Source organism: Lissotriton vulgaris, chromosome 6, assembly GCF_964263255.1.
Source record: "Lissotriton vulgaris chromosome 6, aLisVul1.2, whole genome shotgun sequence".
Classification (NCBI taxonomy): domain Eukaryota; kingdom Metazoa; phylum Chordata; class Amphibia; order Caudata; family Salamandridae; genus Lissotriton; species Lissotriton vulgaris.
Window position 1 is genome coordinate 359,753,817 of NC_141694.1, and position 23,008 is coordinate 359,776,824.

At 44.4% G+C, this 23,008-nt stretch overlaps 1 protein-coding gene across 1 annotated transcript in view; it reads right to left on the reverse strand.

Annotated features, from left to right (window-relative positions):
• Positions 1 to 23,008, reverse strand: part of ALLC (allantoicase) — a 798,769-nt gene that overhangs the window by 100,727 nt on the left and 675,034 nt on the right. Inside the window, exon 11 of the mRNA XM_086926374.1 lies at positions 6,409 to 6,517. Within this exon, the coding sequence (XP_086782500.1) occupies positions 6,409 to 6,517 (109 nt within the window). The remainder of the gene's footprint in view (positions 1 to 6,408; positions 6,518 to 23,008) is intronic.

Genomic DNA, 23,008 nt, shown 5'->3' on the forward strand with positions numbered 1-23,008 from the left:
CAAAGGTAGAATCAATAATGATGGCCTGACTGGAGCTCCGGCATGGTAAAATGGGTGAAGTTTTATTATATAAGCTACATCGATCATTTGTTGACGCAGAAGAGCATTTCACTGTCACTTTCGAGGTCAACCCATACCAGAATTCCAGCCAGCTGAATTCTATTACCATACTGAGAAGGATGGTGGCCTGCTTTACATCAAAGACTGGCTCCCAGATGACATGCACCCTCAGGTAAATAGGGAGTTAGACCACTCTAATATATTCTGGCAGATCTGCATACCATATGCATATTAGGATAGGAAGTGCTAGTAGGAGTCTAGATTATATGTATTTAATTAATCAATGTAACAGCACAATGGTTGAACTGTTTATTTTCTTTACCATTCTTGTAATTCTGTTTACTACTATTAATCATTGCAACACACATATTTTACAAAAGAATCTTATTGCATCAATAAATGTTTGAAATTCCAATTTGAGTATTTCGATTGTTTACCTTTGGGCATGCCTGAGTTACTAACAAAAGGGTTAGTTTTGTTTCAATGATTTCCTTGGGGAGTCAGGGCTGTCAAAGTCTGAGGTTGCATATTTCCATCCGGTGGTATCTTGTAAAGTTTAGAAGTTCAGATGGGGCACTGTGAGCTAGCCAGGACTAAGACCAACATACCCGGATGGTGTGCACAGGCTCAGTCTCAAATAGTTCTGAAGTTTATGTTGTCCAAACATAAAGTCTTACTGAAATAGTATGAACTGTACGACAAAAGCATAAAGTGCTAATGATAGTCTATGGGAGTGGTAGACCACGACCTGGGCGCAATTTGAGGCCGACAGTGAAGGAGCTCTTGTCGAATACAAGTGGACTGGTTCCTGTGAAAAGTCTCGAAGTCAAAAAGTTTCCAAACTTTTTTTGGTGTTCCAACAAAGACAGTGAAGTGAGTTTTATTATGGTCCAAGCACAAAACCTTCCATTTCACAAGTTCATGTTTAAACTTAACATCTTTTTAGACAGTGACCTTTAACATACTTTGCATGTACAGGATAACGTACTTAGATAGTATTCTGCTTTCAAACACATTTTTTCGTAAGTATTTTATCGGATGTATGACGTTACAACGCATGCATTTACATTGCATGCCTTTACAACGCAGTCCATTACAATGCATAGTGCTTTGGGGCGCTGGATAGTGAATAGTTTAATTTACTATTCCAACTCCAGTCCCCTTGGACACTAGGGAAGGTTATTGGATAGTAAATAAACTATTCCCTATCCTAGAGCGCCCCCCAGAGCAATGCGTTGTAATAGTTTGAGTTGTAATGGTTGCGTTGTAAAGGCGCTGCGATGTAAAAGTTGCGTTGTAAGTGTTGTTCACCTATTTTATCATAACACTACATACTGTGCAAGTCTAAAGTACACTGAGCACGCTGCCCTTGTAGTTTGTTGTCCGTTTGAAGACAGTTCTGAATCAGAATGACAAATAATAACATTAGTAAAGGACCTCAGACACTGTGTGAACAGAACCGGGTTTGATTTATTAAATTGCTTCTGCACCTTGGGCAGTCAGAGGAGGACTTCCATAGATTATCCTGGAAGGTCGTGTGTGACTGATTGCCAGCCCTGCTGACTTCCATCACTGTCCTTCAAAGGACAGCAGGGCCAGACTGACTTCCTGATGCATCACACACACACTTCCTAATATGCTCCCTAGAGCATAGTCAGTGTTGGGTAGAGTTATCATTATATGTTCATATATTCATATAATCATTGCAATGTTAGAATGGTTGAATTATTAATCTTCTTGTAATGGTGGTAGCAATGCTTTGTTTCCTTCTACTAATAATTGCAGCTCATGTATTTTACACAAGAATGCAATTGCTTCAATAAATGTTTGAAATGCCAATTTGTGGATTTCTTGTGTCTCTTTTTGGGCATGCCTAAGGTAACCATGAAAGGGTAGATCTGTTTCCACGATTTCCTTGGGGGAATGCGCATGGTCTTGTTCTGAGGTTGCAGACACTATCCAGTACCCTGTTAGGTTTAGGGGTCCAGATGGCACACTGTGCGCTAGCCAGGATTGAGTTTACATATTATAATTACATGCATTGACCCTGTACCCATGTTTTGATGCATATGTTGTCCAAATACACCATCTTACTTGATTAATAGGAACTGTATGACACCAGAGTACACTTCTGAGGGACCCAGGATCTCAAGGGAAAGTCCAGGTTATGTCCAGTTGCCAGAGGCCAGAGGCCAGCTGGGCACTTTTGGGAAAAGCCTTGTGCAGTGTGATGGGTCCATATACCCACACAGGTCAGCCAACTGATCCCTAAAATCCACTTCTTTGACCATGGCACAAAAGTGAGCAGCTCCATTCCTCTTCTGTTCTTCTGCAGCTCCAGAAAGTGTTCTGAGTATGGTACTTTTGTGAGTAGCTTTTATGGTTGCAACTAGATAGTGGGTAGGGATGACTCCTGTGCACTCCCTAGCCAATGGGGGTAAAAGTTTCCAGGGCAGGCCCACTCACATTTGAAGTAGTTAAATTTTGCTTTACTGCAAACAGGCCTCAAATTCCATGTGCCAGGACATTTTTTCAAGATGGCTTAAGTCTATGGCCACACTAAACTTTGGCTCTGGGGGTGTGTGTGGGAATGTTGTAAGGGAATCACTAATGTCCTCCCCAATGGAACACCAAAATTAATTGTATTTTATTGATTTGAATAAAATTAAAAAGAACAAGGAAACATACGTTGCGATATTGCAGCGCCAGACATATTCTCCCGACAATTATATATCAAGACCGGCGACAAACATAATCATTATACAGTCATTGAGTTCGGGAACACTTGTCAGCTCAGCCAACGATCAATGCAGTTTGGGAATGCTTCCAAGACTAAGAGTCGGTCGTTATAAAAGAATCACAATTACACACTTGATCATCATAAAATTTGCAAGAGTGACATCCATTTATACAATCAGCCCTCTGCTTCAGAACTGCTCTCAGAGCCCGAATCACTGTCATCCTGGAACATTCTCAGCATTTGGGCCCATAACATTGTCTCATCAGCTTCCTCTTCGTAGGTATGCAACACTCATGTGGTGTTGTTCTGCCACGCCACCTTCCATTAAGTCCCACAACCAATGATCCGGCAGCGAGACTCAAGGGCCCAGCCATCCAATGGCCAAACAACGCTTTGCCAATAAAAGAGCCAACTGGGCAAGTCTGTAACGAATTTCTTGCCCCTGAGGTCGAGCTACCACACCCACCAAACCAAAATCTAATTTGAAGCATGCCCTGGACACAATAAACCAGGAGACAATCGTCTGGTATGATAAAAGCAGGGTGCTGGAACACCCACACAGAAGATACACAAGAATTGCCCTGGCATCCATATTGCTCCCTTCATGCATGTCAGTGTTACAGGTAGATCAAATGACCTTTCAGGCAGGATTCGACACCGAGGTGTCACCAGAATTCCCACAGCTCTAACATGCATATTTTTTTGAGTGCAGAGGACTCATCTCTACCCATTCAGGTCAGCCTATTGTGTGCTTCCGGGAGGAATTTCACTCCTTTTTCACACTTCATCCTGGGCAGAGCACACGCTGGGAACCACTAGTGAGCTAATGCAAATCAGCCTCCAGAAACTTCAGGCAGGGAAATTATAACTTTTTCAAATACCTTTTCCTTGTTATGTATTAAAAAAATGACTTCACAATTGCATTCTTTTATTAATACCTATTACCGCTTGACTGACTGACTAATACCTATTAGAAATAATAGTTTCTTTACTTTTTCTAGCCGGTCCTATTGCTGAGACATCGCAGTATTATTTTAGTCTGTACTCTGGTTTTCTACATATGACAGCTAGGCCTGCTACAGTGAAAATATGTTTTGGGCCTTGTCAGATAAGGGACATAATATTATTAATTTGCAGGCAAGTTCAATGTGTCAATCAATAAGCCAATGTAACTATTTTAAAGGAGAAAAACAGTTTATTTACTCCAGGTTAACAGGGGTAAAGTGCACAGAGATCTAAAGCCAGCAAAATAAGTGTCCAGGGGTGACCACACATAAAAAGCAGGTGTTGTACAGCATCTTTATCAGTTTGGATTCTGTATAAAAAGCATTATTTGAGCAACTTAACTATAAAAGAGTGCACTGAGAATTGTGTTCTACATGGTACGAGAATCAAGGCTCCCACACTAGTAGGAGAAACCCTTGAATGAATGAATATAACATTTATAAAGTGCTAACTTTGCCCAAGGGCGTCAAGGCGCTAATAGCAGAAACCACATGCAGGCAGGAGAAGCCCACTTAGACCAGCAACTGAGGGAACAGCAAGGTCTTTAACACCTTTCGAAAGAGAGTGTATGAACGTTCTCCAGCAATTTCATCTGGAAGAGACTTCCACATTTTAGCAGCAGCCGTTGAAAAGGACCTCCCACCCCATCTCATCCATTTAAACCTACGAACCCTAAGAAGATGCTTACTTGCTGACCTAAGATTCCTAGTAGGGACATAGTGATGAAATAATTCTTTAATGCCATCAGAACCCAGGCCATAATACGCATTATGAGTGAGGCCAAGGGTTTTGAACATAATCCTACCATCAATCGGAAACCAGTGCAGAGAAAGAAGAGAGGCCGAGACTGAATGATGTTTTGGCCGGTCAATCACCAGCCTGGCCTCAGCATTTTGCACCGGCTGCAGGCGCCTCAGCTGTCCCTTGGTAATGCCCAAATAAAGGACATTACAATAATCCAATCTGGACAGTATTAAAACAACAACAACTTGTTTTTGCGCCGCAAGCGAGAGAAACTGCGAGATCTTTCTTATAATCCTTATAAACCTGAAAAAAGTAGCCACCGTCCTGTAAATCTGTAAATTCAGGGACAAAGAAGTGTCCAACAAGACTCCCAGATTTTTACCATGGGAGACGGGGTATGGGCAAGTGCCCAAATATTCGGGCCACCACTCTCCGGACCAGATGTTCGCTTTCTCCTCAAAAATAAGTACCTCCGTCTTCTCGCCGTTCAATTTAAGATAGTTTTGGACCATCCAAGACGACAATGCTGGCATACAGTTTTTAAAATTGCAAGCAGTGCCACTGATGTTATGAGTGATGGACACCATGATCTGCGTGTCATCCGCATATGATAACACTTCCAGACCAAAAGATTTTACCACCTTTGCTAGCCGGGCAACATAGATAATAAATAATATAGGGCTCAAGGAAGAGCTCTGCGGCACACCGCATAAAAGGGGTGTTGGATAGGAGTAGAAATTGCCTAATTTCACTGTTTGGGTCTGCTCACTAAGGAAGGAGGCGGATTTGTCCTAGAGCTGAGCCTCCAACACCTGTCCACCAAGTACTGCTATTGTAGTGGGAGAATTTCACCAGGGGTAATACGCAACCCATCATCATCTGTGTGTTCCTGTCAGGACACAGTGATATGTAGCTGCACTGCTGGATATGGATATCTGGCATTTGCCAGTAATGAAAGGTCACTGTGCTATCCCTAAATTAAAGCACTTACTTTAAACCGAGGTTCATCTTTTGAGGAGCAAACACATCTCAAACAGACTTCAGCATATCCTTGCTAGAATAACAGAAGAATTTTGCAGTTAAGCAGTACTAGAAACAACTGAAATGCGAGACTCCCTCAATACAGTAAATCAAAATAGGTATTTCGGGGTTGGTTGAGCATTCTAAGTAAAGAACAAAAGTAAAGAAGCAGTACTCTACTACCTGCTGGAAAAAACTCAGATGTCTCCATACACATAAAATATAATGCTCAACAGCTAATAAAAAGTATCCTTATGAAACACTTTGAAAATTATTCAAATTTCCTACTTTCTTGAACCTCTAAACCATAGGCAATTCCTAGATCAGACCAAATGAACTTCAATTGCATCTAAACCTGAGTTTTTGAAATATTGCCCTTCACATGTCGCTTACCACAATGAAGATAGTCTCAAAACTGGTAGCTCTGCTCCCCCAAAACACTAAGACTAACCCCACGTCTGTGAGCTCACGTTTTCTGGTGCAGATGGTAAACTACAAAAACTTTGTGGACAGGACCTCTTCGTCTGTAAAGAAGATTTTGCTCCCCAATCAACTAGACAGCATATCTCAATGAACTTGTGGGAAGCCACTGTCTTCTCCACAAGGCTGTTCATCATTCTGAATACCACGTCCAACCACCTTCACCACTGTTGCAGTAAAACAACTACTCCCTCCTTCGTCCCGAATGCAGGATGTTTTCTGAAAGCACCATCTACTAAACGTGATGTCTTTGTTTATTTTTGTGGTCATTTTTTGAGCTCTCTGATGTAGGGTTGAAAATTACCATCCAAATTTACGACTACAAAAAATACATATCCATTTAATATGTTTTTGTTTACCTTTAAAGTGATTTGTGTCGATTTCGATGTAAGTTATAACACCAGAGTGGCCCAGTCGGAAAATAGTCCACTCACTACCGGGAACTTGAAGAATGCCTTTGTCATTGGTCTGTAATTCAAAGGATAGAGGAAATCAATTAGGCACATTCCATGATAGTCATCCATCAACAAAAAACATAAGGTAAGTTATTAACTTGTATGACACGTCCAGCAGATTCAAACTGTATGCTTGTTCTTCTTTATAAGCATGATAAGAAGGCATTGAATGTATATGCCTGATCCCATTGTACCTCTTATACCATATACCCTGTGAAAGATGTATCAATATTATAAAAACTGCAGATAAAGATGCAAATAAAGACATTTAAATAAATATATAAGGTAAGTTATTAACTTGTAAGAATACTTTCCCAAAGCCGAAATATTTTATTAGATTCACTTCAATATAACATATTACGTTATTAGTAAGAAGTTGTCAGAAAACATTTTATTTGTGTTGTCCTCCATCCACGGTTTGTGGAAGACATTGTGGCCATGCGTCCTTTTCTACCTGCAATCATTTTTGGCCTTTCTGCTTCTGCATTTTGGACATCCGTTAAGGACTGAGACAATGCCTATTTTATTCGGTCCTCGTGTTTTAATTTCCTGTAAAGTGCAGGCAAACAGGTGCCATGAATGTGTACGTTTGTGTAAACAGACAACTAATGCGTTGTATCATTGTCCAACTGGCATAACGTGTTTCCTGTGATGTGAGTCCACAACCTACACATAGTTTGAGGTCAGCCACTGATACTGAAGTTATACTACTCACAATTGAATATTTTGAAGTCATCCCCGATGGCCTGCATTTACTTACATTTACACCCAACACACACACAGCCTGGAATATTACAGTGTATGGAAGACTATTTATTTGTCCCCAGAAACAATTATCCTACAGAACGAGTAGAAGGTCCTCTTGCCAGCCACCCTTTTGAGAGCGTAGAAAGACGCCTTGCCAGCTCAGGGGAAGGTATATGATGTAAGTGTTAATAAAAAACTCAGATAAATAAAATACATTCAGACGGTTGTTTCCAGAGAGACTGAAGTTCTATACCATGTTAGAAATGACTTGAAGAAATACTGTGATGGAGAATAAATGCCGTTGTCAGTAAACGCAAAGTAACGCTAGAAATCTTGTAATGAAATTTGCACTGGTGGGAAAAAAACAGTCAAATATTTTGCCGTAAGTGTGATGTAGAATGTGGCAACTACGTTTTTCTTCAATCCATCTTAGAGAAATGCTTTTGTTTTGCACCTTGGCAAAACTGAAAATAGTAGATCAAACCTGTTATACCACATCACCAGTCCATAGTCATAAAGGGGCATATTATCAAGAACGGCGTTAAACATTATCGCCGGTTTAGCGGCAGAAAACTGCTGCTAAAACGGCGATAATGGGTTTGATAATATGCCCTGGATAATTCCAATAGAAGTCCATGTTCTGGTGTGAACATGGGCTTCTATTGGAATTCTCCAGGGCATATTATCAAGCCCATTATTGCCGTTTTAGGGGCAGTTTTCTGCTGCTAATCCAGCGATAATGTTCAGCGCCGTTCTTGATAAAATGCCCCAAAGTTTTTGTTTTCCAAGATGACCAGCGAGCTATCCCTGCACTATTTTATCTTTTGCTTTCCAAGATGGCTGCCTTGGATGGGCAAACTTGAGGCCATTTGCGCATATGTAAGAGCAAAGCCACTAGATCTGCACCATGGTGTCACAGGCAAGGCCTATTCCCTTAGCCAATTCGTGTTAAAATATTGGTACTGTTACATTTTTATTTTATTAGCATGATGCTTCCTTTAGTTGTTTCTCGTTAGTGTTCTTTTGGATATAATTTCATATTGCTTTTCTTATTTCTATATCTTTACTATCATTACAAATATTTATCGTATCATCTCATATTATATTTGTAAGCATTTTGTCCTAAGGCAATAGAAAAAAACAGTAGGAAATTGCCTTTTTTGACATAGTACAAAGGGCCTGAGGTACACAAGAGTGTCCCTCAGGGCAGTAGCACAAATTGGGGCTGCAAGCTGCTGATCCTCCAAAAGCCTGGGAGGACTGCCAGCGCTTCTCCAAAGACATAGTAACTTCTGTGGAACTGCAGAGCTGTTTCCTTGCATCTTGTAGGTACCAGAGACTGAGCTGTGAGGCTCCAAGACAGCGAAAAACCGACACCTGATGCATCACTGCACCCGAGCATCGGGAGATGTGCCCTCACGATGCTCGGGTGCAGTGGTGCATCCCCTGTCAGTTCAGCCCAACAGGTTGCCCAGTCTGACACTGCAATCTGTGCACGAAAACCTCTACTCATCAACCAGCCTTGGGTACCAGACGTTGCCTTGCTCTGCTGCACCCGTCCGCTCTCGTGCTACTGGAGGTGATCTACTTGTGCTGCCTTGCTGCCATTTGTCCCATACACACCCCAAGCCTCGAAGTTCGGTCTCTTGAGTTGCCGCAAAGACTTTGTATGCTATATTAGTTTTGCTTCCATAGAATAACATTGACTTGCAAAAGTATTACTCCGGAAAAACATGCTTACCTGATGCTACAAATTATGTTGCTATAACATATATAAAGATACTTTATTTTTATAAATTGGTGTGGATCTCCCTATTTAGTCGTGTGCATCATTTATTAACTATTGTGTGTATTTGCAGATATCTCACACTACTTTCTGCTAACCTTAGGGCTGCTCATCCACACTACTCCATAAAAGAGCACCTTGGGATTGCAAGGGCAAGCCTTGTCCACTCGTACGGGAACCCCCGGACTCTGCAGAGCATATCACATTTTGATATACTACATAAAGAGTCTGCTTCGTACAAATACCGTAAATAAGTAATAGACACACATGACCACAATTCTTAAGAAATAATGTTCTATGAACAATGTATTAGTGAGTTATTGGTGGACATTTTCATCTCATGCCTAATACCTAGCGTAAAATAGTGAAACAAGTATTGTGTCTCCTTTTAAGACAATTCAATTATTTATTCAAGTGGGTTTTCTAAGACAGAATCTAGACTTCTGAATTCTACTCTTAGTCGTTAATGGTTTAAAAGGAAAGAAACATCTCCAGATTTCGATCTCAAAAGTGAATATAGGATGGATTTTTAGCTACAATGGTTTTTAGAAGTGGATTAGGATACAATGTGTTGAATTTAACAGGATTACATTGATACAGTCAAGTAGACAAAGTTCGACGCCATGGTCTGAAGTCAGGTGTAACTCATAGGGGCTTCAGTAAATGTCCACGTATAGAATATTTAACAGTCCCCAAGAATGGCAAAACAGACTCCTCTTAATCTTCAAATCTTTTTAAGATTGCTATGTCAGTGGTATAAAGTAATGAGACTGCTGTGAAAATCAAAGGGGAAGGTCCAAATACCCCAACAATAAAAAAAAAACATAAATGGTTTGTATTTCGAAATATCATGGGCATAATCTCAATGTACAGATTACTAAGAAAGGGTTCATGAATTAATTAATTAATTTAAATTTCTGCCACAGGAATTCTGATGCGATTTTAACTGTCTCCTGAAAAGCTGTAATGACTTTGGTCAAAAAGGGGAGCAGCACAAGCCACATATTCACTTTCCTTGTGTCAAAACGGCTGCTTTATTCAAGACAGGTGCACATTACCACAATAAACCTAGGCATTTGCCTTGCAAAACTAGATGTCACTATACAACAAATCACCTACGGTCACTGCCCCCCCACCCCTAATAATCCCATTCCCCTTTGCATCTTTATCTTGCAATTTTGTAACTCCTAACCTGCTGTTGAACTGTTGACCTTCATTCCCTTAACACTTTGACCTACATCCATAAACATCTATCTATCTAAATATTCTAAATCTTAACTTATAATTTCATGTTTCATCCAGGTGTAACTTTATTTCCACCTCCATAGTCCCGATTCACCTATGTTCTCAAAAATGATCTTAATTCTAGAACCATGGCAATTTATTTTAAACCACCAACCGGTTTGCAAGTTGCTGCACCCGACAACCATATACAGGAAACCTCCCTTTGTGCTCCGGTGCTCAACAACAAACAGCCTAGCCAACCGCAATCCACTCAAAGGAAACAGTTTTTTTTAGAAGGGGCGGGAGAAAATTGCTCTCTGCGCACACCCACTGTATCGCTTTTCCCAAAATGGTGGCCATGGCAGCAACAATGCTGGTTCGAATTTCGAGCCCAAAACACAGCCCAACATATTAGCCCACATGTTACCCGGGCTGTCCCATTCGCCAGTCTCCCCTGGGGGCATACCTTCCAAGATTGGCTGCCCCCACAGGCCCTGTGGGCTAAAAGGGGACCAGCAAAGACCACATACTTGCTTTTTTGTGTGTGAAAAGGCTGCTTTATTGAAGACAGGAATATTTACAACAAGGGGTGGTGAGGGACAGAGTCTCTGAATTAAGCAGAAAGCTCTCACCCAGTCAAGAGATCAGGGCTAGATCCAACACCGTTTTTTAGCTCACTGCACCATCCCAGTTTCAGAACCTGGCTGTATGCAAATTAGTCTGTTCCTGTCCCAGTGCATGATGGGAACAGGGCAAACCAAACTACAAAAGCCAATTCTTACACTGGGAAGGAAACAAGCTCCCTGGGACCGGTTTCTGGCATTACAGCCGTCTTCTGCCCGGTTTGCTTGAATCCTGATGGTGCAATGAGCAAGGGTCTCACATCTGAGAATACCCTTCCACGCTTAGGGTGGACAAAAATATTTACAACAAGGGGTGGTGAGGGACAGAGTCTCTGAATTAAGCAGAAAGCTCTCACCCAGTCAAGAGATCAGGGCTAGATCCAACACCGTTTTTTAGCTCACTGCACCATCCCAGTTTGAGAACCTGGCTGTATGCAAATTAGTCTGTTCCTGTCCCAGTGCATGATGGGAACAGGGCAAACCAAACTACAAAAGCCAATTCTTACACTGGGAAGGAAACAAGCTCCCGGGGACCGGTTTCTGGCATTACAGCCGTCTTCGGCCCGGTTTGCTTGAATCCTGATGGTGCAATGAGCAAGGGTCTCACATCTGAGAATACCCTTCCACGCTTAGGGTGGACAAAAATATTTACAACAAGGGGTGGTGAGGGACAGAGTCTCTGAATTAAGCAGAAAGCTCTCACCCAGTCAAGAGATCAGGGCTAGATCCAACACCGTTTTTTAGCTCACTGCACCCTCCCAGTTTCAGAACCTGGCTGTATGCAAATTAGTCTGTTCCTGTCCCAGTGCATGATGGGAACAGGGCAAACCAAACTACAAAAGCCAATTCTTACACTGGGAAGGAAATAAGCTCCCGGGGACCGGTTTCTGGCATTATAGCCGTCTTCGGCCCGGTTTGCTTGAATCCTGATGGTGCAATGAGCAAGGGTCTCACATCTGAGAATACCCTTCCACGCTTAGGTTGGACAAAAATATTTACAACAAGGGGTGGTGAGGGACAGAGTCTCTGAATTAAGCAGAAAGCTCTCACCCAGTCAAGAGATCAGGGCTAGATCCAACACCGTTTTTTAGCTCACTGCACCATCCCAGTTTCAGAACCTGGCTGTATGCAAATTAGTCTGTTCCTGTCCCAGTGCATGATGGGAACAGGGCAAACCAAACTACAAAAGCCAATTCTTACACTGGGAAGGAAACAAGCTCCCGGGGACCGGTTTCTGGCATTACAGCCATCTTCGGCCCGGTTTGCTTGAATCCTGATGGTGCAATGAGCAAGGGTCTCACATCTGAGAATACCCTTCCACGCTTAGGGTGGACAAAAATATTTACAACAAGGGGTGGTGAGGGACAGAGTCTCTGAATTAAGCAGAAAGCTCTCACCCAGTCAAGAGATCAGGGCTAGATCCAACACCGTTTTTTAGCTCCCTGCACCATCCCAGTTTCAGAACCTGGCTGTATGCAAATTAGTCTGTTCCTGTCCCAGTGCATGATGGGAATAGGGCAAACCAAACTACAAAAGCCAATTCTTACACTGGGAAGGAAACAAGCTCCCGGGGACCGGTTTCTGGCATTACAGCCGTCTACGGCCCGGTTTGCTTGAATCCTGATGGTGCAATGAGCAAGGGTCTCACATCTGAGAATACCCTTCCACGCTTAGGGTGGACAAAAATATTTACAACAAGGGGTGGTGAGGGACAGAGTCTCTGAATTAAGCAGAAAGCTCTCACCCAGTCAAGAGATCAGGGCTAGATCCAACACCGTGGCTGGGCCAGGGACAGACTGATTTGCATATAGCCAGGTTCTGAGCTGGGATGGGGCAGTGAGATAAATAATGGTGATGGATCAAGCCCTGATCTTTGGACTGGGTAAGAGTGGTCTGCTTAATTCAGACACTCTGTTCATCACCACCCCCTTTTCTAAATCGTTTTTGGCCACTATAGGTGTGGCAGGGTATACTCAGACATGAGTCCCTTTCTCACTGCTCCATCAGGATTCAAGCAAGCCGGGCCGAAGACGGCTGAAATGCCAGAAACCGGTCCCCGGTAGCTTGTCTCCTTTCTGGTGAAGAATTGGCTTGGTAGTTTAGTCTGTCCTGTTCCCATGATGCACTGGGCCAGGGACAGACTGATTTGCATATAGCCAGGTTCTGAGCTGGGATGGGGCAGTGAGATAAATAACGGTGATGGATCAAGCCCTGATCTTTGGACTGGGTAAGAGTGGTCTGCTTAATTCAGACACTCTGTTCATCACCACCCCCTTTTCTAAATCGTTTTTGGCCACTATAGGTGTGGCAGGGTATACTCAGACATGAGTCCCTTTCTCACTGCTCCATCAGGATTCAAGCAAGCCAGGCTGAAGACGGCTGAAATGCCAGAAACCGGTCCCCGGTAGCTTGTCTCCTTTCTGGTGAAGAATTGGCTTGGTAGTTTAGTCTGCCCTGTTCCCATGATGCACTGGGCCAGGGACAGACTGATTTGCATATAGCCAGGTTCTGAGCTGGGATGGGGCAGTGAGATAAATAACGGTAATGGATCAAGCCCTGATCTTTGGACTGGGTAAGAGTGGTCTGCTTAATTCAGACACTCTGTTCATCACCACCCCCTTTTCTAAATCGTTTTTGGCCACTATAGGTGTGGCAGGGTATACTCAGACATGAGTCCCTTTCTCACTGCTCCATCAGGATTCAAGCAAGCCATGCCGAAGACGGCTGAAATGCCAGAAACCGGTCCCCGGTAGCTTGTCTCCTTTCTGGTGAAGAATTGGCTTGGTAGTTTAGTCTGCCCTGTTCCCATGATGCACTGGGCCAGGGACAGACTGATTTGCATATAGCCAGGTTCTGAGCTGGGATGGGGCAGTGAGATAAATAACGGTGATGGATCAAGCCCCGATCTTTGGACTGGGTAAGAGTGTTCTGCTTAATTCAGACACTCTGTTCATCACCACCCCCTTTTCTAAATCGTTATTGAAGACAGGTGCACATTACAACAGTAAATGTAGGCATTTTCCTTACAAAACTAGACCTTACTATACTGCTAATCGTCTACTAATCATTAACCCCCACCCCTAATAATCCTGGCCACGCTTTGCAACTTTATCCTGCAACTCTGTAACACCTAACCTATTGTTGAACTTTACTCTCTTAACACTTTAATCTACATCTATTATCATCCATCTATCTGAGTATACTAAACTTAACTTTTACTTTCATGCTTCATACAGGTGTAAATTTATTTCTACCCCCCATTGTCCTGATTCGCCTATGTTCCCAACAATAATCTTAATCGAGAACCATAACGACTAAAACTGCCAACCGCCACTCAGAAAAGGTTCCCCCAAGGCTTTTTTGACCTCCCTCCAGGACTCGCTGTTTCCCCGCCTCACGCTCAATGTCCTCTCCAACACTTCCCTCACTTGCATCAAGTATAGCTCTATTTTGAAGCGAGACAAGTGAACCTGAACCCTCAAAGAATTCCATGGCGTCATATCAGTGTTATTAATTATTCTGACGAGACTCAACTTGTCTTCACCCTTGAGGGCAATAATGCAGTGTCCAGGGAAAAGTTCAACAACTGTCTATATCAAGTGGGAGTTTGGTTGAAATTGAACCACCGACAGTGTAACGAAAGCAAAACTGAGGTTCTATGATGCTCGGCAGGTAGTATTCAAAGCCCCCTTCCCACAAATTTTTGGCCTGCCTCCTCCAATACTTCTTTGGTAACCGCTAATACGGTATGCAACCTTGGAGTACTGATGGATAGTAATCTCCAATTGGAATTCCAGGTGAATAAAATGGTTAGCACCTGTATGTTCCTCTTACGGGCCTTGCATAAGATTCTACTGTTTCGGACGCTAGAGCTCAGGTGGTTCAGTGCATAGTCTTGAGTAGAATCGACTATTGTAATGCTCTGCTCCTGGATGCTCCGGCCTCCATACTTAAGAAATTGCAGAGAATACAAACTATGGCTGCAAAACTTGCATTGAATCGGCCGCGGAGAACGTCTTCTTCCATGGCCCTTAGGGACCTCCACTGGCTACGGGTTGTACAGCAGATACAATTTAAGGCTCTCTGTATTGTACATAGGGCTGTCCATAAGACTGGACCCAGAGTGCTCCAGAGAAAATTCACCTAGTATGTGCCTACCCGAGCACTTCGCTCTTCCACGGCACACTTGATCAGTGTCCCAAAAATCAAGAGAGCACGTATGGGCGGATGATCCTTCACCTTTACTGCCTCTAGACTGTGGAATACTCTTCCTTTAGAGCTTAGGCAACTTAATACCCTATCCAGTTTTAAGAAGAGGCTAAAAACCATTCTGTTTCCAAGAGCCTAGATCCTGTTCTGTTTTTCCCCCCTGTCTTTTTCTTCGCTTTGCTGTTAGGACAATCTAAGCACCAGGATACCCTTTGGGTGACAGTTCAGAGCTATATAAAATTCCCTTACATTACATTACATTACATATTTCAGTTCTGGGTGTTCCACCAGTCCGAAACCCTTGTGCATGTCTCTATTAATCTTGCGCCTGACCTAATTGAAGGATGGAAGGCTTTTTCTCCCCCCTCCACTGTCTTTTCTAGATGTATTATGTCCATGTGATGAAACTTCCCGACCACTGCTGCTTAATTTTTAAGAGATCCCTCTTCATCTCCTTCAACAAGGCCAATCCTTTACACACCACCATGTCATTTTCCCCCAAGTGGAGAACCAAAACATCTGGACATCTGTGCCTCCTCAACAACATATTCAAACATTTCAACAGTTCGCACCACCTTTTCCATGCCAGGGAACTTTAAACAAGCATTCATCAAGCCCAAGATTGATGCCTTGACCTTTCCGGATGCTGTACTGCTCCACACATTTACCAAAAGAATGTCCTACTATCTAAATAGACAGCTCGACTGACTCCGGACCAGCAACCACACCTGACAAAAACAATATATGTGACATACAATGGAAAACATGATAGCTCTAACAATCCCCTTTCCTCAACCTCGAGTAGTGACGAAAGTACTCCAACTACAGTCCCACTTACATAAACCTGTCCCTGCCCTATCCCCGCCCTGCTGCTTCCACGGCTACCCCAATCCTGAAAGAATGGGTGCCATATGACCCCTGAGGGTCCCCCAGCATTGTCAATGCTTTACGCAAAACCCATAAGAGTTGGAAAGGCTTCACTCGCGTCCCATCCGCGCACTAAACGACGCCCCCTGTGCTGCTCAGCTAATGGCCCTCAATTTTGTGGCCCACCTCACTGGGCATAGGCCCAGAACCGGGAAGGCCTGCAACGCCACTGTCATCCCTTTATCCCTCTGATCGGTCTTAGAATGGCAAAATCGCAGCTCTACGCTGTCACTCATACACCGTACATCCTCCCAGTCGAACCCTGAAATCCCTTTGCGCTACAACAATTCTGACACCTGGAAATCCCCAAAAAGCATCCATTACATTAACACTGAAAACAAAACTGTCTCCTCCCTGCCTCTGCATATAGCTCGCAGGACCCCCCGTTAACTTGCCAAAAATTTGCCTTGACAGTGCCCTCCTCACTCGAGGCTGTCGATGCAGTTCCCTCGATCACTCCTCCAGCATCCTCTTCCCCAGTGCCCCGGCCATTGGCGCATAGCCCCACAGGAACTTGCCCATAAATGCAACTCCTGCCAGCTTCCCTGCAATCGGAATCCTCGATAAACCTTTGTCAATCAGGTATAGAATGTAATGAACCACATCCTCCTCCTTGTCCCATCTAGCTCCGATAGCTAAGAATTTCTGCCAAGCCTGCACATAAGATTTCCTGGTTGTCCCCGCCAGAGACCCTACCACCAACTGAAGCATTCTTTTCCACCTATGGTCCACGTTCCTACCGGCATCTGTGTCTTGGCCTTGTCCGCTTCCGTGGCCAGCCTATGGAACCTCTCCCACTGTGAATGAGACAGAGCATCCGCAATGTCATTGTCCACCCCAGGCACAGGCCTAGCCCTGAACACATCATGCATCAAACACCCCATCACAAAAAACCCTCAGCATTTTGAGCACCTGCTCATCCCTTGCAGACTGCCTGTTGACAACATGCACCACCCCCATGTTGCCAATTCGGAACAATACCTTTTGGTGCACCAATTCTTGAGCTAATAGCATTACTGCCACCATCAGTGGAAAGAATTCCAGGAACGGGATGCTCCTGCCCCCTCCCTTCCAGTCAATGGGCCACTCCACTGCACCACACCTGCCCTGCCAGTATAGACCGACGCCCACTCCTACCGCAGCATCGGAATAAATCTGTTCATCCTAGTCTCATACCTTTAGGGCTACAATCGGGACATCAATGAAATCCACTCAAAACCTGTGAGACATACGTAAATCCTCTTTCACACCCACCAACAATTGAATGTGGTGATGTGGCAGCAACAGCTCTGCCAAGGACAGGCTGAGTCCTCTGCAAAAAGTCCTCCCAGCCCTCACTACCCCACAAGCAAAGTTGAGGTGGCCTAGCAAAACATGCACTTTCCTGACAGTCACTTTTTGTTTCTTTAACATAACATCTAGCAGCAGCTGCGTGTGCACTTTTTTGTCCACATGAAGACGCGCTTCCATAGATACTGAGTGCAGCTTGATACCCAAGAAGTAGGGTGTTGGACCTGGGGGTTCCAGATCACATAGGGTAGCCTGGCACTGAGGGGGAAAAGGTCTAATCCAAAAGCATCAACGTTAAGCTTGCGTCACACCCTTACAATAACTCAGTGTCCATCCATTCAAATATGACACTACACCATTATTTTATAAAAGTAGAAAAGCTTTATCTCTCCTTGAGTTAGTTTTATAGTTGCACACAATTTTTCAAATCAACATCTAGACTGTTTTTCTGTAATACCTGCACTTGTAATCATTCATGAAGGCATTGGTACACAATTCAAGAACAATTCTTCCCTGGCACTTTTAGATTGTCATGACAGAAAATTCTTCATAAATTCATTACATTTTCTAGTAGAAGGTAAATAGCTCTGGGGTCACTTCTGCATTGGTAACTTGAAGAAAGATTCAAACAGCTGACAGCCTAGTAGGTTAACCGCAAGTCAACATGAATCATCCAATTCTTTCTTTACATTCAGTTCACATTTGTTGTTCAGAACATAGTTCAGGATCCTTCTGTAAATAGGCTTTGGTCTATTGGGAAGGCTTACTCATTCTATGAGGGCAGGTCCTTAGGTTTACCCAATCACTAACAAGAAAGGAGCTGTACAATTAAGATTCCTAGCCTCATATCTAAAATAGTACAGTCTGCATTTCCTTTAGGTTATCCTTCTTAATTCCACCCTCAGATTAGCCCAAGTCCGGCTGGAATGGCACCTGAACTAATAAATCTCACCCACTCGCTTGCTCCAGTACTCAGTACAGTTGGTTTTCTTCCTGGGGCTCTTCCCGCCTGTTTCTCGTGCCTGCTGACTGAGCCAAACTACCTCAAGTGACCGAAGGCTTTTAAAGTCTGCCCAGCCTCCCTCTTCCCACTTACTTGGCACTCGGTCAGGGAATCAGTGGGTCTGGGGGCTTTTGTCAGTCGGGGAATGAAGTCCCCACATTGTGCTGCCTTCTCCGGCCAAGAAGGGCCCTTAGCGGCTGATTCACGGAGGGAGGGAGATCTCCGCCTACTCCGGCCGGTTCTTCCTCCTCCCGCCGGGCTGACTCACCCACAGGACCTGCGCAGTGGAGAGACGCCGCCGCGTCTCTGTCAGGCGATTCCTCGAAAGCTGCCCACTCGCTGGGACGCTTCTTTGTAGAGTCGCGCTTCCGGCCCTGCTCAGGAGACAGACGCCACCGCCTCTCCCAACCAGCAAGACGCTTCATGCCACTCCTCCTCCGAGACACTCCTCTCAGGCACCGCGCCACTGAGCCTGCGCGGAAGACAAATGCGGCTTTCCTCTTTCCACACAGCAGCAGATCTAGCGATGCCACCACACCAGGACTTCCCTCGAACCCCGACGCCACTCAGCTAGACGGGGAGGGGGGCCTCACGGCTCACCAGAACTCGAGATACCACGTCTCTGGACAGTAGGCAAACCAGCTGCTGGGCCGTGCACACAGCACAGGTGAGGAAACCACCTTCAGCAACCGCCGGTCTTGTGACAACGATGGGGGTGATGAGAAAGGGGGGGAAACCCAGTGACTTGCTGTTCCTTTCTTCTGGGAGTCCCTGAGCAGCAATTAGGTTTAGGGTGCCTAAGCAGGGTCAGATCTAATGCCAGGGGCGATAACAGAGGAGAGAGAGAGCTTCCCCAAGGGTGAAGTCAATCCTCTCAGTGTTCCACCTCTCTGATGTCCCAGCCTGTACTCCAGCTAGTTCCCCAAGATCGTTCTAAAATGGCCTCCCTGACCTGGCCTATTTATACCCTTGGTTCCAAGTGTCCAGAACAGGCCAGAAGGTTCTAGATTCCCCACATAGGTCTATAGCCAGTCCCTGAGGTAATCATATGTGGCAGTTATTTTCCACCATTTTGTGTGTTCTCTTGTGTTAGTCAGTAAGGGCACCTAGGCCCCGGGAAAAAGACAATGAGGGAAAAGAGCACCTAACCCCTTGGTCAACACCTGAAAAATCCAGTGGACATCAAAAATAAACAGATTGAGGGGCAAAACGGGGACAAAAATAAATAAATGAGTAGGAGGGACCACCCAAAGGACTGACAGGTCTAACATAGGGCACTATGCTTGGCCACACTGTCTTTTCTGGGGAAAACAGATGTCACCAATGAGCTCTTAAAAATTTACCAACTGCTGCTGGCAGTGTGTAGAACTGGGTTGACTCACAAAAAACAAAGCATCCAGGTAATGCGTCACTATGGCCATATACGCGTGCCACGTGAATACCCACTGTAAGAAGGAACTGAAGCACTCAATGGAGCATCCCATGGAAAAACCTTTATTCACATACCATGTCTCTTCAAACTGTATTCCCAACAACTTGATATCACAGTTTGCCATCTGGGCCTATAACTCACTTGCTCCATCAATGCAAGTGCCACATCTACTGACGAGTAGGAGGCTGATGAGAACTCGTACAATATAAAATTATTGATAGAACTTCCCTCCAGCCAAGACAAGTAGTATTAGTTACTTACCTGTAATCCTAGTTCTCTTCCAGGGGTATCCTCATCAAAGTCATAAGCACTAGAATATACCCGCCCATGCGCAGGACCCCGGAAACACAATCATATATGTGACCCACATATATGTATCTCCATATATATATACATATTCATATACATATATATATCTTATTGTGTGTGTATATATATATACACACACAATAAGAAAGCAAATGCAGCCTTCCATACACTAGAGCTGAATAATGCTGTAAGGACTCCCCTGTATATCATAAACAATACATTAAAAACCAGGGAAAGAACAGCAAAGTATGTTTGAAAACTGTTTTAATGCTTAGCACTTAGCATATTCTCTCAGATAGGACTGAAAGCATTGACAGCTCACAGGCTGCTTTGCAGAAAACATAACCTAAAAAGGCTGAAAAGTGAACTCATAGCAAGATAGAAATAAACTGGCACTGTGCTTTAAGGCAGCCATGACCCCTAGCTTCCCATCATGCCTCAGGGGTGAAAGTTAGGTCAGTTGTTCTTTGTGGTGACTCAAAAGGCATGGCACAAAGAGTTGACATTTCCTTATAAAACATTTTCCTTTGCCCGGGGAGGCGGGAGGGTTGCTTATGACTTTGATGAGGATACCCTTGGAAGAGAACTTGGATTATAGGTAAGTAACGAATCCTTCTCTTCCAGGGGATCCTCATCAATAGTCATAAGCACTAGAATAGAATAGCGAGCCTTACCTCTTCCACCTGCGGGCAAAGGAAAAAAGGCAATAATAATCAAGCTCAGATAACTAAACTTGAAAGACACAGACATTTTATTATCTGAACAGATTCTTCAAGGAGGCTGGGCCTACTTGAGTATCCACCCTGGAATCGGATTCAAGACAATAATGCCTTGTGAAAGTGTGTACCGATCTCCAGGTTGCTGCCTTGCAAATCTCTGCCTTTGGAACATCATGGAAAAAAGCTATTGTAACCGCTTTCCCCCTAGTGGAGTGTGCTTTAGGTGACAGCAATAGGGGTTTGCTTGCCAACTGGTAGGCCAATTTTATACAGGACACTATCCATCTTGAAATGGACCTTTTGGAAGCTGTAAAGCCTGTCCTCATGGCACCATAATTTAAAAACAATTGATCTGATTTCCTTCTGCCCTTCGTTCCCTCCAAACAGACCTTGAGCACTCTTTTAAAGTCTAAAGAGTGGAGAGACCTCTCCGCAGGAGTAGTGGAATTGGGAAAAAAGGACGGTAGGGAGATCGTCTAATTAACATGAAAATCAGATACCACCTTTGGCAAGATAGCTAGGTGAGTCCTTAACACTGCCCTGTTGTGGTGAAACACAGTATATAGCTCTTTGGCACACAGCGCTTGGATCTCGCTTGCTCTGTGCGCTGATGTTATTGCCACCAGGAAAGCGGTCTTCCATGTTAAGTGCTGCAACTTGGCCTTATGAATGGGCTCAAAAGGAGGACCCATTAATCTAGAAAGGACTAGATTCAACTCCCAAGGAGGAGAAGGAGGCCGAACAGGGAGAATACACCTTCTTCAACCCTTGTAGGAAATCCTTAACCACCTACAGTTGGAAAAAAGAAGGTTGGTTAGGAGACTTTCTGTAGGCTGTTATGCCCGCTAAGTGTACCCTGATCGAGGAATACTTTAAACTTGCTTTGGCTAAGTAAAAGAGATAAGGAAGAATGACCTCCTCCTGCCCCTCTGTAGGATTAAAATGATTACGCATACACCACAAGTAGAATCTCTTCCACTTAAAAGAGTAAGACGCTCTCATGGAAGGCCTCTTCGCCTCTTTAAGGATGTGCCTACAGTCCTGCGGTACATTCAAATGTCAATATTGTAGGACCTCAGGAGCCATGCTTCCAAGTTCAGTGAGGGAAGACTGGGATGGAGAATCTTACCGTCCATCTTGGTCAGCAGGTCCGATCCGTAAGACAGTCTCTTGTGGGGGAGTATCAACAACTGCAACAGGTCCAGGTACCACCACTGACAAGGCCAGTCCGGAGCTATCAAGTTCATCGTCATGCTGGATCGGATGAGCTTGGACACCACCTTCGGGATTAGAGGCAGAGGAGGAAATGCGTACGCAAATAGTCTGGACCAATCCATCACAAGCACAATCCGTCTTGTCCCTGGATGGTGGAACCTGGATGCGAAGGCATGGCATTTTTTGTTTTGGTCGTCTGCATACAAATCTATTAAAGGTTGACCCCACTGATGGAAAATATCCGCCACCACCTCGTCATTTAGCACCTAGTCTGGCTGATCTTGGAAGTTCCAACTGAGTGCGTCTGCTCACACGTTTTGCTCCCCTGGAAGGTGCACTGCCGTGATGGAGAGGTCTTGGGCAAGATCACTTGAGTTTCCAGGGAGAGCGGTCGAGAGGGCGTACTGCTCTATTTGTTGAGGTAATACATGCTGGTCGTGTTGTCTGTTTGGACCTGAATCGAGTTGGACGTGATTGGGGGCTGAAAAGCTTCCAAAGCTAAGTAGACTGCTCGTAGCTCTAACATGTTTATATGATAGGCCTGCTCCTTGATGGACCACCGGCCCTGCATCTGCAGGCAATCCATGTGTGCCCCCCATCTTTGCAGAGATACATCCGTTATCAAGGACTGTGCTGGAACTGGTTGATGGAAGGGGACTCCCACCAAGAGGTTCTTCGGTCGAATCCACCATAGAATGGACGACTTTGCTGCTTTAGAGAGCATAATTCGGTCTTCCAAGTGCCCCGATGCTTGGTACCACTTGTCCTCTAGATCCTGTTGAAAAGGTCTCATTCTCAGTCTGGCGTTGTGAATGAGAAATATATCTAAAAAGCCATCGATCCTAGTAGAAATGCCACTTGCCTTACCGTTGGATGATCTATCTGGAGAAGAGCTTTGCATTTCTGCTGCATCAAAAAAAGTCTCTCCTCCGAAGGAAACGCTCTTCCTTTGTTTGAGTCCATAGTAGAGCCTAAACAGGCCCGGGCTGGCCATAGCGGACACCGGGCAATCCCCTGTTG